Here is a 15250-nt window from a genome sequence, read left to right as displayed (position 1 = left end):
GCACCCTGTCATCGCTATTCTTAGGATGCTCAAAGGGAGAAAGACAGGTAGAATGTTTTATTTATTTCAGTTTGCAGTGAATATTTAGACAATGTTAGGTATTTATTAGTAAATGTTTATCAAATGATTGAGGTGGAATTTATCTTATAAAGTTCAGTTAGGGTAGGTAGGGGTTCCTGGGTAGCTCAGTAAGCATCTGCCTTCTACTCAGGTCATGATCTCGGTCCTGGGATCAAGCTCTGGATCAGGCTTCCTGCTCAGGAGAAAATCTGCTTTCTCTCCCTTTGCACCTCCACACTACTTGTTCTCTCTCTCTCAAATAAATAAATCTTAAAAAAAAAAAAAAAAAATTGGGGGGAGCCTGGGTGGCTCAGTGGGTTAAGTCTCTACCTTCTGTTCAGGTCATGATCTCAGGGTCCTGGATTGAGCCCTGGGTCCTGGATTGAGCCTGGGATTGAGCTCTGCCCAGCAGGGAGCCTGCTTCCCCCTCTCTCTGCCTGCCTCTCTGCCAACTTGTGATCTCTCTCTCTGTCAAATAAATAAATGAAATCTTTTAAAAAAAAGTTCAGTTGGGTTAAGTTTTCAGTTACCTTTTTAGGAATACTTTAATTCTATCAAACATTCACTTATCAGAAATTAAAATATGTATTTATGAATTGCTTATTAAATTTAGCCCATATTATCCGCATGCTAATCACTTCATTTGTTTTGGAGTTATCATTTAATAGAATAGCTTTTTCAGATAAATTTTTATGTTGGAATAATTTTAGGTTTATAGAGAAGATGCAAACAGAGTACAGAGGGTTCCCATGTGCCCCTACCCATTCTCTTTCTCCTGATGCTGACATCTCTAATTGCTGTAGTAAGCTTATGAAAACAAGAAACCACCATTAGTATGTTCTAGCTAAACTCCAGACGTTATTCTGATTTCACTTTTCTGCGTTTTCTGTTCCCAAGATACCACATGCGTTTAGTTGTCATTTTGGCTTCATCGCCTCTGTTCTGGGATTGTTCTGCACCCTTTCTATTCATGACCTTGATGGTTTTAAGGAATACTGCTGAAGTGTTTAGTAGAATGTCCCTCAATTTGGGTTTATCTGATGTTCCCTTTATTAGCCTGGGGTTACAGGTATTGGGAAAGAATAACACAGAGGTGAATGCCTTTCTTGTCTCCTCCTGTCAGGGGATTGACAGTATTCACTTTTTATCAGTTAAGGGTATAAACTGTTATCTCCTGGTTGAGGTGGTATCTGTCAGATTTCTCCACTGTAAAGAAGGCCTCTGCACCTTCGCACATGCTTTGCTTGAAAAGCACTCTCTCTCATCCCCCTAGCTAGCTCTAAGGAACCTTTTCTTTCCCTCCACCTGGTGCCCCAGCCTCCGACCACCCACTACTTTCATAACACCCTGTGCCTCTCAGTTGTTCACCTGGATTTCCTAGTTGTTCTCCTCCTCCTTGCCTTCTTTAAAAAACAGTCAGCTGTACTTTTTCCACTGCTGTCGCCATTCTCCTCCATTTACTTACACCCACATTACCACACATCATCTCGTTGCAGATTCAGTCACTGCTTTGCAGTTTTTACCTTCCTTAGCCTCTCCTATTTGGAACTCTTTCCGTCCTTGGCTTCTGAAACACCACCCTCTCCTGGTTCTTGGATGTGGTTTAGCATGTGGTTTGGGTGTTGGACAACAAGGGTTCTCATTCCATTATTACTTATACTACTTTCTCTCTTCAGCCATTTCCTCTTCCTCTGACTGTTTCTGAATTCTGACCTCAGATCCCTTTTCACAACATCAACTCTACTCAGCTGTGCTGCCCAGTTGGCTTTTTTTCTTTCTTTCTTTCTTTCCTCCTTCTTCTTCTTCTTTTTTTTTTTTTAGATTGATTTATTTGAGAGAGAGCACACTTGTGTGTGTGTGAGTGGGGGAAGGGGCAGAGAGGGAGAGAGAAAATCTCAAGCAGACTCCCTGGTAAACATGGAGCTGGATGCGGGGCTTGATCTCACAATCCTGAGATTATGACCTGAGCTGAAACCCGGAGTCAGATGCTTAACCCACTGGGCAACTCAGGTGCCTCTACCTGGTTGGCTTCTTTTAAAGATTCCTATATCTTATTCTCAACTTTGATCTCTCCTTAATGCTCTTGGAAGAAGAGAATCTTCACTTCCTCCATCTTTATCACCCACAAGCATCCTTAGATCTTTAAAATCAGGAAGTTAAAGACGGCTCTTTTCTTTCCCAACCCCCACATCTTCATTTTGTACTTCTCAAACCCAGCTCTAATGTGTGCAAGGCCTGAGTCAAGAATGCAAGTGGGAAAAAAAGAACAATACAAATGGAGCTCCATGTACCATATACATCAAATTAAGAAACCTTAAATATAGTCTCTCCTCCTGTCACACAGATAAACCTTCTTAAAGACCTGTAAGATCAGCTTCAAATTGGGGCTCTTGCGTGGCTCAGTCAGTTAAGCGACTACCTTCCACTCAGGTGATGATCTCAGGGTCCAGGGATGGAGCTCAACGTTGGGCTCTCTGCTCAGTATGGAGTCTGCTTCCCCCTCTGCCCTCTGCCACTTCCCCTACTCTTGCCCATGCTCTCTCTCTCAAATAAATAAAATCTTTAAAAAAAAAAAAAGATGAGCTTCAAATGGAAAATCCTTGGGCTTCTTTGAGTTCGGTGTCAGCAGTTCCAGAGCCCAGACCCATGCCTTTGCCATGAGCTTGAGCTGATGTGTGTCTCATAAGCGGGATACCCAGCTTGACATGACAGTGCAGGTGCAGTGCACACCCTGCAAACAGCTACCCTTTGGCCACTCTGTGATATAAAAACTGGAGGAACATTCTCCTCTCAGCAGAGCTGCTGTGTAAGAGACTTGCACAGCCTTTGATGCAGACTCAGGCAGTAGGGAATTCTGGGGCTCCTGATGAGCATGTCCTCCAGACCCTGTAAATACCTCCTTGTGGAGAGGGGCCCAGCTAGGTGAGGCCAGTGGTCCCCATAGATGTTCTGCTTGTTTACCTATCCATGTGTTAACTCTTGTGTTTCTTGGTGCCCTTGCTCCTCTTTCAGAAGCCTGCTCATCCTTCAGGGTATGGTTTCTATAGGTCTCATCGTCTTTTAATCCTCTCCTAATACCCTTGTTTGGACTTAATCCAAATCCAGCTTTGCCTTTTCTTTCAGAAGTGCTTTACTATGTTAAAGGCAGTGTATGTTGTCTGTTCCTGTTGCACGTTTCTTAGCTTCGTCAGGACAAGATCGTTACTTGTTTTTGTCACCAACCCTAACATGAAGTCTCACAAATGGGAAGTACTTGACAAGTGCGGCTTGAGTCCACCACAGCTCTGGTGTCACTCTCGTGTTGTTGTGGTAACCCTATCAAAACAGGAAATGAAGTTAGTTTAGCATGACTTGTTCATAATTGACTCATGCTGGTTCCCTTTTCTTCCCTAAGTGATCACAAAACATCTGTTAAATAACCTACTCCAGAATTTTGTGGGCTTCTACTTCCACATTTACTGATTAGATATGTTTCTGGAATCTGTTCCCATCCACCCTGTCCCAGAAATTGACCACATATCCAGGGAGCCTTGGTTCCTTTTTTTAGGAACTTCTCTCTTGAGAAACAATTGATAAACAATATACTACACATATTTAAAGTGTACAGTTTATATTTTGACGTATTATACACCCATGAATCTATCAACACAACCAAGATAAGGAATGTATTATCACCTCCAAAGTTACTGGGTCTCTATTTGTGTAGTCTTTCTATCGTACCAGCCTCCCTCCTCACCAGCCCCAAGCAACCCAAAAATCTGCTTTCTGTCCCCAAAGATTAGTTTGTGTTTTCTATGAATGGAAGTACTTTTCTGGTAGTCAGGTTTTATTCAAAATAATTATTTTGAGATTCCTCTGTGGTGTTTATATCAGTTCATTCCCTTTTATTGCTGAATAGCAGGAATTTGTTTTAAATATTGAGTATGCTAACCTCCAGCCTTAGACCTATACCTTCCCCACGATTTATGGATCTCAGGATTTATCTGGAAATTGAGGCTACATTTATGTGAGATGACTGGCTATCAGTAGCTTGAATTCCTCAAGAGCAGAGTACTGTTGGGGTACCTGGGTGGTTCAGTCATTAAGTGTCTGCCTTCGGCTCAGATTATGATCCCAGGGTCCTGGGATTGAGCCCCACATTGGGCTCTCTGCTTGGCGGAAAGAAAGCCTGCTTCTCCCTCTCCCACTCCCCCTGCTTGTGTTCCTTCTGTCTCTCTGTCACTTAAGTAAATAAAATCTTAAAACAGGGATGACTTGGTAGCTCAGTGGGTTAAGCCTCTGCCTTCAGCTCAGGTCATGGTCTCAGGGTCCTAGGATCTAGCCCTGCATCGGGCTCTCTGCTCAGTGGGGAGCTTGCTTCCTCCTCTCTCTCTCTCTCTGCCTACTTATGATCTCCCTCTGTCAAATAAATAAATTATTTAAAATTTTTTTTTAATTTATTAAAGATAGAGAGAGCGCACTATTCTCTCAGATGGGAACAAAGTTAAGTAAAGATATTTTGCACCTCTTTCCAATAATTTTTCAAGTATTTTTGTATTGGTCAGGAATTTCAAAATAATTGTGCTTCCTCTTTTAAAGATTCCAGTATTCCACTGGTATCTTTCCTGTACATTTTTTCCCCTAATTAAAAAGTTGTGGGACTTTTTTGTTTTGTTTTTTTTGAAGAGGTTCACATGGCTCTTCAATTAAGAGGTATACGGTAAAGGGTTTTGCACTCCTTTCTGCCCGACTCCAGCCTGGCTGTCTGTGCCTGCACCACTGATCCTTTCTTTTCTTTTCTTTTTTAAAGATTTTATTTATTTATTTGACAGACAGAGATCACAAGTAGGCAGAGAGGCAGGCAGACAGTGAGAGGGGGAAGCAGGCTCCCTGCAGAGCAGAGAACCCGATGTGGGGGCCTGATCCCAGGACCCTGGGATCACAACCCTAGCCGAAGGCAGAGACTTTAACCCACTGAGCCACCCAGGCGCCCCGATCCTTTATTTTCTTGTGTATCCTTCCAGACTTCCTTTATGCAAACACAGGCAAATGTTAATATATTAATATATATCTTTTATTATTTACTAGAAAAAGATAGCATGTTATTCACTGCTGGACCTTGCTTTTTTTCCACTTAACAATCTCGAAGATCTTTCTATTCACTCTTTTTCTCAGCTGCAGAGTTTTTCACTTTATGAATAATGACTTCCCTGTTGTTAGATGCTTTTTTAAATTTAACGTTTTATTTTGAGATGATTGTAGAATCACATGCAGTTGTAAGAAATAATACAGAGAGGGTCACTTTGGTGGCTCAGTTGGTTATGCGACTGCCTTCAGCTTGGGTCATGATCCTGGAGTCCCAGGATTAAGTCCCGCATAAGGCTCCCTGCTTAGCAGGGAGTCTGCCTTTCCCTCTGACCCTACCCCCAATTCTCTCTCTCTCAAATAAATTAAATCTTAGGAGGAAAAAAAAAAAAAAGAAATGATACAGAGAAATCCCAGTTTCCCTTGCTGGTAACATCTTGTGTTACAATCATACATTACAGTATACATTACAACACAATACCATAGCTGGGAGATTGGCATTGATACACTCTAGAACTCATTCATATGTCACTAATTTTAAAATGTGCACTCATTTCTGTGTATTTTCTTTGCAATTTTATCACATATGTAGGTTCATAAACCACGATTTTTTTTTTTTTTGACAGATTGAGAGAGAGCACATGTAGGTAGAGTGGCATACAGAAGGAGAGTGAGTAGAAGGCTCTCCACCGAGCAGGAAGCCCAACACAGGGCTCAGTCCCAGGACCCCGGGATCGTGACCTGAGCCGGAGGGATACACTTAGCTGACTGAGGCACCCAGGTGCCCCTAAACCACTATCACTCTTTTTGACATCTTGAAATGTTTAATTTTTTCCTTGTTATCATGTCTCTTTTTTCCCCTTAAATTTGTTTCTAGTTTTTTTAATTTTAGTTTTTTAAAAGATTTTATGTATTATTTGACAGAGACACAGCAAGAGAGGGAACACAAGCAAGGGGAGTGGGAGCGGAAGAAGCAGCCTTCTTGAGGAGCAGGGAGCCGGATGTGGGGCTCTGTCCCAGGACCCTGGGATCATGACTCAAGCCAAAGGCAGCTGCTTAACGACTCAACCACCCAGGCACCCCTGATTTTTTAATTTTTAAGTAGGCTCCATGCTCAGCATGAAGCCCAGTGCAGGGCTTAAACTCACAACCCTGAGATCAAGACCTGAGCTGAAATCAAGAGTTGGACATTTGACTAACTGAGCCACTCTGGCACCCCTTAAAATTTTTTTAATTGAAGTATAATTGACAGTATTCTGTTCTGTATTCAATTCTTCTCTTTCTTTTTCTTCTTCTTCCTCTTCTTTTTTTTTTTTTTTTTTTAAGATTTTATTTATTTGAGGGATGCCTGGGCGGCTCAGTGGGTTGAAGCCTCTGCCTTCGGCTCGGGTCGTGATCCCAGGGTCCTGGGATCAAGTCCCGCATCGGGCTCCATGCTTGGCGGGGAGCCTGCTTCCCTTCCTCTCTTTGCCTGCCTCTCTGCCTACTTGTGATCTCTGTCTGTCAAATAAATAAATAAAAATCTTTTTAAAAATTAACTTAAAAAGAAAAGATTTTATTTATTTGAGAGAGAGCACGTGGATGAGTGAGAGGAGGGGCAGAGGGAGAGGGGGAATGCCAGGACGACCTGAGCCAAAGTCAGATGCGTAACCACCCAGGTGCCCAACAGTACTGTATTTCATGTATACACTGTAGTGATGCAACATTTGTATACATTGCTAACTGATTACCACAATAGTTCTGGTTACCATGTGTTAACCATGCAAAATTAATACAGTATTATTAACTGTATTCCCCATGTTATACATCACATCACCATGACATTTATTTTAAAACTGAAAGTTTGTATCTTTTTATTCCCTTCACCCATTTCACCCTGCCCCCAACCCCTTCCCTTCTGACAACTACTACTCAGTATCTATGAGTCTAGGTTTTATTTTATTTTGTTGTTTAGATTCCACTTAAAGGTGAAAGGTGAATATATATGTACATATATATTCATAACACACACATATATCCCACATCTTTATCCATTCTTCAGCAGACACTTAGGTTGTTTCCCTGTCTTCACTATTGTAAATAATGCTGCACTGAAGAATGGTTGCACATATTTTTCTGAATTAGCGTTTTCATTTTCTTTAGGTAGATACCTAGAATGAAATTGCTGGATTGTATGATAGTTCTATTTTTAATTTTTTGAGGCCCCTTCATACCGTTTTCCATAGTGGTCATACCCCTCCCCCCTTTTTAAAGATTTTATTTATCTGTCAGAGAGATAGGGCACAAGCGGGGGAGTGACAGGCAGAGGGAGAAGAAGCCTCCCCTCTGAGCAAGGAGCCCTATGCGGGACTCCATCCTAGGAGCCTGGGATCATGACCTGAGCCAAGATCAAGATGCTTAACTGACTGAGCCACCCAGGTGCCTCTGTCTTTAGTTTTAGTTTTAGTTCTTTTTCATCATCAGTTTTTATTTATTGTTAAAGATTATTTGCCTTATAGAGATGAGTTAGGAAGATTCTCCCTTTTTGTTTTTTAAAGATTTTATTTATTTGAGAGAGACAGAGAGCACAAGCAGGGGGAAGGGGAGAGAGAGGAGCAGACTCCTTGCTGAGCAGGGAGCCCAGTGTGGGGCTTGATCCCAGAACCGGGAGATCATGACCTGAACTGAAGGCAGATGCTTAACTGATGAAACCACCTGGGCACCCTAAGATTTTCCTTTCCTTAATATTGAACAACTTACTTAAATTTTTGTTTTTGAAAAGAGCAAGTTTATCAGTTCAAAGAAAAAATTTGAATATCTAAAATCAACTCATCCAAAGACAGTATAATCACATACAGATTGAGGTCCTAAACTGTACCCATAAATTGTTTACAGAGGCACATTTCAAGTAAAAGTTGTAGCATGGTATCAGTTGTGGGGGGAGATGGAGGTGAGCAAAGATTAAATTCTTAGAGGAAAGAAAAAAAAGAGTTGGTAATGCCAGAGTGATTTTAAAACAAAAGCTAACACCAAAAAGTCTATGATAAGATATAGCAAAATAGAATATAGAAAACGAAACTGAGAAATCCAAGGAAAAATGAGTAAATATAGAGTTGTTATAGAAGACTATGGAAAAGAGTTTTAATTTCCAAAAAGAGTATTTGTGACCAGTTCTATGGCAGATTATATAAAACAAAAAGGAGCTAGAAAACATATAGGAAATGACCCAACTCCATGGACAGAGTCGTGTCTTCTTTTCAAGTGGGAACCAATGAGGAGGATCTCATGCCTTCTCCCTTAAAAGGGGTCAGTTGGTTATTTTATCAACTAGTGTTGATACAGTTGCAGGGGCATGTTAACCATAAGCCCCTCCCCCCAACGGTCATGCTCAGAAGCAAATTTTATGGCCATGTTTAACTGCCCTGCTTCAGTAAAATAAGAAATTTGTAATGTTGAGTTTAAACCAGTATTTTAACCTGTAAATTCTCTTTTGGTGGACTCATGCTCTATGATTTTAATTACCCAAAATGAGTTTTAATTTCTAAAAATATTCATTATCATTATCGAATTGGATTGTTTGAATGACATATCCCTCTGCCTGCCGAGCTAAAAATCAGTGGTTTAGGCCCTCATGCAACAAACCAAAGATTTGAGTAATGATTCTTTTATTTAAGGAAATATATTTCATATCAAAGTATCAAGGGCACCTAAGTGCAATATATTAACAGTAGTGTGGGAGAATTGAGGTGAGTAAAAGTAAAGTGTCTCCTACAGCATTGTTCTACAGCATTGCATCAGTAATTCTCAGAATAAGCAGACTGACAAATACCATACAGAAGCACAAATTTGAGAAAAAAAACTTTCAATTTTACTGTTTTGTATTTCTCGCACTTGAGGAAACAAGCAATGTTTTATTGCCTGTCAGTGTTACTGCAGTGCTTCAGTTCAGTGGTCCAGGTATTGATACTTATTAAAATGGAAAGCTCTTATAGAAAAGATTAAATAGAGTACTGATCATAAAGAGAGTGGTAACATTCAAGATTAAAATGCATCACAGTGGGGCCCCCGGGTGGCTCAGTTGGTTGAGCATCCAGCTCTTGGTTTCGGTTCAGGTCATGATCCTCAGGGTCATGGAATTAAGCCCTGCACCAGGTTCCACGCTCACTGGGGAGTCTACTTCAAGATTCTCTTCCTCTGCCTCTCCCCCCAACTCACTCACTCTAAAATACATAAAACCATCACAAAATTGAAGGCATAATTATTATTGCTTCTGCCTGAATTCTGTTAAGTCAGACCTTGAAGTCAGTTTGGAAAGAACTGGGCCCTGTGTGACAGCTATGGAACCTTTTTTTTTTTTTTTTTAAAGTTTATTTTTTTAGTAATCTCTATACCCAATGTGGGACTCCAACTCATGACCCTGAGATAGTCCGTCACATGCTCTGCCGAGCCAGCCAGATGCCCTTAGAACTCTTTTTTTGAAGAATATGTTACAGGTTTTGTTGTAAGATTACCCAAATATTGGGATGCCTGGGTGGCTCAGTTGGTTAGGCTGCTGCCTTCGGCTCAGGTCATGATCCCAGGGTCCTGGGATCGAGTCCCGCATCGGGCTCTCTGCTCAGTGGGGAGCCTGCTTCTCTCTCTGCCTCTGCCTGCCACTTTCCCTGCTTGTGCTCTCTCTCTGACAAATAAAGTCTTTGCGGGGGTGGGGGAGATTACCCTAATATTTTGGTTAAGTGCTTTGAAGAAAAAAAAAGTAAGAGCCACTCTGGAAAGCAGTATGGAGATTCCTCAAAAAGTTAAAAATAGAATTACCACGTGATCCAGTAATTCCACTACTATTTACCTAAAGAATATGAAAACACTAATTCGAGGACACATGTACTCCTATGTTTATAGCAGTATTTTTTATAATAGCCAACCTACAGAAGCAACCCAGTTGTCCCTCAGTAGTAGGTAAGTGGATGACAATGTGTATATACAATGGAATATTAGTCGAGTAGCCTTTAAAAAAGAGTAAAATCTTGTCATTTGCAGCGACATGGATGGATCTAGAGGGTATTATGCTAAGTGAAATAAGAGAAGACTTGGGGCGCCTGGGCGGCTCAGTGGGTTAAAGCCTCTGCCTGCAGCTCAGGTCATGATCCCAGAATCTTGGGATCGAGCCCCACATCGGGGCTGCCTCCCTCTCTTTCTGCCTGCCTCTCTGCTTGCTTGTGATCTCTCTCTGTCAAATAAATAAAATATTTTTAAAAAATAGGAGAAGACAAATTCTGTATGATTCAATTCATATGTGGAATTTAAGGTACAAAAGAAGTGAAAAAAGAAAAAAGGCAAAAAAATAAACTCTTTCTTCTTACTCCCTCCCCACCCCAACCCTGCCACTCTTAAATATAGAAAACAAATGTTATCAGAGAGGAGGTGGCTGGGGGGACGGATGAAATAGGTGAAAGGGCACTTATGATGATCACTAAGTACCACGTAGAATTGTTGAAGCATAATCAGGTGTTGTACACCTGAAACTAACATAAACTGTTCATTACTTATACTGGAATTTTTAAAAAATTTTTTTGTTTTCAAAAAGGAAGGCCTAGGATGGGGCACAGAAGCTAGCTTTTTAAAATTTTTTAAAATATTTATTTATTTGAGGGAAAGATAGAGTGGGGGTGGGGGGAGAGCGACTCTCAGGTGGACTCCCCACTGAGCACACCAGTGGCTGCAGGGCTCAATCTCACAACTCCGAGATCATGGCCTGAGCCAAAATGAAGAGTCAGATGCTTTACCAACTGAGCAACCCAGGTGCCCCGAAACTAGCACTTTTAACAAGAATGTCAGGTGATCCTGATGCAAGGGTCTGGAGACCACAGTTTGAGTAGCACTTTAGTTAAGTGATGGGACTCATCCACTGGTGGCAGCCTGTCAATGCAGTATGTACCCAGATAGAGTGAGATGGAAGGACAGCTTCCTGAGAAGAGGACATAAACCTAAGGTACTTTGGAAAAAGAAGGCCTAGGGATATTAGTCCTTTGGGTAAAAGAATTATTCTTTCTATATCTAAGGGAATCTTACCTGGGCAATGTACATAAAAACATTGCTGTCCTCTACTTTTTAAAGATATTGTGAAGACAAAATGTAATTAGGTATATGAAAAGAACTTTGAAGGGCAAGGTGTTGTTGTTTTTTTTTAATGTGTTACAGTAGGTTTCAAAACCATGTACTATCTTACCAGTACTATCTTAAAATGTGATTTTTTTTTCCCTTATAGCTTTTGTGTTTTATGGTTAAAACCCACCTTAATACACATAGAACCACCATTTTTCTTCAAGAATAATGTGCTTATCACTTATATGACATCAGTGCTGGCACTATATGAGCCTACATTAATTTGTTACTTAAAACAGTTAGGGACACCTGGGTGGCTCAGTGGGTTAAAGCCTCTGCCTTTGGCTCAGGTCATGATCCCAGGGTCCTGGGATCCAGCCCCACATTGGGCTCTCTGCTCAGCAGGGAGCCTGCTTCCCTTTCTCTCTGCCTCCTTGTGATCTCTGTCAAATAAATAAGGAAAATCTTTAAAAAAAAAAAAAGTTAAAAAAGAAGAAAGAGTCATGTCATTTTGCAAATAAGACAAAGTAGATTCAAGCAATGAAGGCGTCCGCTTGGGTCCATTTTTGTTGGGGCTGAAAATGTAGTTGATGGTCATTTGAATGTTGCTGCTGAGTCAGAGGAATCTGATACAATAGGAAGTTGTTTTGGAGACAAATGATTACTCTCACCAAAATGCAGTTGCTGTTAAAAACTGGGAAAATGTTTTGTGTATGGGTGTATGGCATAAACCATGTTCCGGGGCTCATGACAGTGGACATCTACATGTTTATCGGGGCTGGGCTCTGTGTTAAGTTTGAGATTGAGTATGTGTTGCATTGTGCCAGCTACATCCTTCCTAGCTTGTGGCTTTTTTGTGGATAATATACATGCTGCCTTCACCTGTATGAAATAAGTATTTACCCAGAGTGCTAAACATTTACTACTTTACCGATTTTTATTCTTTCTGCCAAGATGTTCCTAAACTATTTTAAATGCCATCTTTCCCCTCCCCCTCCTTTTTGTTTTTGTTGTTTTTTTTTTTTTTAGCTCTGCTTATGATAATGTCAACAAAGTTCGAGTAGCTATCAAGAAAATCAGTCCTTTTGAACACCAGACCTACTGCCAGAGAACCCTGAGGGAGATAAAAATCTTACTGCGCTTCAGACATGAGAACATCATTGGAATCAATGACATTATTCGAGCACCAACCATTGAGCAAATGAAAGATGTGTATCCTTTTCAGACAGCTGCCTCCACTGATTGATCACCTTGTTGAGGAAATGTAACTTGAAATACCTGGATTTATCAGAGTAAAGGAAAAGTATATAAACCACATTAAAGGGAAAATTGTAATCTGCTTGCTATTAGACTTGTATAATTTTTTTCTTTGATTCATTTTTATGAGTTGTCAGTAACTCTTTTTAGTGTCTTTTCGAACCTGTATTTTTACTGTCCATTATTTACTGTCCATTCCAGTAAAGATTTTGGTTAAGTATAGTTATGGAAAATCTTAACACCATTTCCAGTCATGTTTTTTCCATTCTAGATATTGTTTGTTGTGGTAAAAAGAGCGGGAATGAATAGTAGATTAAGAAGGAGGTTGTGCTGGATATCACCTGGTCAAATCCAGACTGTCCTGATCTTAGACAATGTCATTCACCTTTAGGTCTGTTTTCTCATTATTAAGGTACTAGCCTAGCCTTCATGGTCTTTAAATTTGACTCAGCTCTGAAATTACGTTATTAACTATCAGCAGCATTTAGAAATCTGGTCCAGAGAATGCTCCGTGGTTAAAGACTGCATTTGAAAGATAGAAGCATTAAGTATCTGAAGAGAGTCTGCCAGAGAAAAGTTTCTATTCAGGCTAGTACAGCATTCCTACCAGTTTTCCCAGTTTGCTTTTTGCCCAGCCTGGGGACAGGCAGCTCACTGTCTCTAGGCAGCCTTTCCTTTTTTTTTTTTTTTTTTTTTTTTTTTTTTTAGAGGTTTTATTTATTTATTTGGCAGAGACATAGCGAGAGAGGGAACACAGGAGAGGGCATGGGAGACGGAGAAGCAGGCCTCCTATAGAGAAGGGAGCCGGATGCGGGGCTTGATCCCAGGACCCTGTGATCACGACCTGAGCCGAAGGCAGACGCTTAATGACTGAGCCATCCAGGTGCCCCAGCCCTTTCCATTTTTTAAACAGCTCTGTTATCAAGTTGTAGTGTTAAGTGAAATGCCTCCTGCTACCACCTGTTGTCCTCCTTTACCTTTTACTAGGAAAATCAAGTCTGTTTCAAGATGACAAGTTTTCAAATTCTGTTTCCTCTGAATCCCATACTGTGTCTCATCTAACATGAATCTGTAGGGGACATACAATAATATTTACACAGAAATGAATAAGAGATACGCAGAAATAACTGCTAATGAAATAATAATCGGGTGAAGTTAAAGCTAAAGAGTTCTAGAATGTAATTTCTGTAAGAAAGAAATCATCCACAGATAAAATTCTAGGTGGCTTAGATATGTGGGTAGGCAAGAAAGCAAGAGGAGTAAAGCCAGCGTGAGCCCCTTAGCATGACTTCCCAATGCTCTCATTTATTTAAGATCTTAACCTTAATTAAGAGTCAAGCACATAGGGCACCTGGGTGGCTCAGTGGGTTAAGCCGCTGCCTTCGGCTCAGGTCATGATCTCAGGGTCCTGGGATGGAGTTCCGCGTCAGGCTCTCTGCTCAGCAGGGGGCCTGCTTCCCTTCCTCTCTCTCTGCCTGCCTCTCTGCCTACTTGTGACCTCTCTCTACCAAATAAATAAATAAAATCTAAAAAAAAAAAAAGAGTCAAGCACATAGAAGGCTGCATTTAGTAGCAGTGCGTTCTAGGTCTGTGTTTCCGAAGGTTTTATTCTTCAGGAGAAGGAGGGGGGACAAGAAGGGAGGTAAAAGAACAGTGACATTAGAAGTTGTTGCTGGGCCAAAGAGAAGAGGGGAGTGTATGATGCCTGTTGGCCACCCTTGGAGAGGGTTTGTTGACAATGGACTAGGATGAAAGATTATCCAGTATTTGCATAACAGCCTGTCTCATCTCAGTCTAGGCCTGTTTATTGATCATACCAGGCAGATATTAATGGCTATTTTTTCCACAGGACTTAAGAAGGTTAACTATTTCAGATTCCTTCCATAGAGGTAAATCAGATTTTCATCAGTTTCTCATTTTCCTTGCAGGCCTCATGATATAATAATGGATTGTTTGGGGAGAAGGTTCGTTTTGATTTCAGTGTGCTTTGCTGAGTGTAACCAGATAATTTGCTCTGTTACCTTAACCTGTCTAAACAGATATATAGTACAGGACCTCATGGAAACAGATCTCTACAAGCTCTTGAAGACGCAACACCTCAGCAACGACCATATCTGCTATTTTCTTTACCAGATCCTCAGAGGGTTAAAATATATCCATTCAGCTAATGTACTGCATCGTGACCTCAAACCTTCCAACCTGCTGCTCAACACCACCTGCGATCTCAAGGTCAGCCGGTTGTTTACTCTTAGGGTGATACATGTTGGGGGGAAAAAACAATCCTCCTTCACTGGGCTTAAACCATTTTTATGTTCACACACACACACACACACACACAAGTAAAAAGCGCTAGGTCTCTTCTCCATCCAGTTCTACCATCCAGAGGTAACCACTATAACATATTGGTATATTTTCTTCCAGAGTTCTTGCTGTTTTCTTACATACATGTGTACATTTATGCTTACATATATGAAAGCAGGATCATATGCATTATGTATAAGTTAAAAATTCATTTCATTGGTAACCTTTTTCTTAATAAGTTTTATACAAAGAATACTCAGAAAACAACTGAAAACTTAGCCTTTATGACTTTAGTAGTTAGGATGTTTCCAATTAATGTGAAAACCCTAGATCCTTATAGTCCTCAGAGTTCTCATAAAAATGGGCAGCATTTGGGACACCTGGGTGATCTCAGGGTCCTGGGATCAATTCCCACATCAGGCTCCTTGCTCACTGGGGAGCCTGCTTCTCCCTCTGCCTGCTGCTCCCCCTGCTTGTGCTCTCTCTCTGA

At 40.9% G+C, this 15250-nt stretch overlaps 1 protein-coding gene across 2 annotated transcripts in view; it reads left to right on the top strand.

The window, feature by feature from the left end:
- The window catches only part of MAPK1 (mitogen-activated protein kinase 1), a 110012-nt gene that overhangs the window by 50511 nt on the left and 44251 nt on the right, over nt 1–15250 (top strand). For both annotated transcript variants that reach the window (XM_032310395.1, XM_032310396.1), the window contains exons 2-3: nt 12232–12414; nt 14499–14688. In XM_032310395.1, the coding sequence (XP_032166286.1) occupies nt 12232–12414; nt 14499–14688 (373 nt within the window). The remainder of the gene's footprint in view (nt 1–12231; nt 12415–14498; nt 14689–15250) is intronic.

This window comes from Mustela erminea, chromosome 13 (genome assembly GCF_009829155.1).
Source record: "Mustela erminea isolate mMusErm1 chromosome 13, mMusErm1.Pri, whole genome shotgun sequence".
In the NCBI taxonomy this organism is placed as follows: domain Eukaryota; kingdom Metazoa; phylum Chordata; class Mammalia; order Carnivora; family Mustelidae; genus Mustela; species Mustela erminea.
This window is presented reverse-complemented; position numbering and strand designations above follow the sequence as displayed.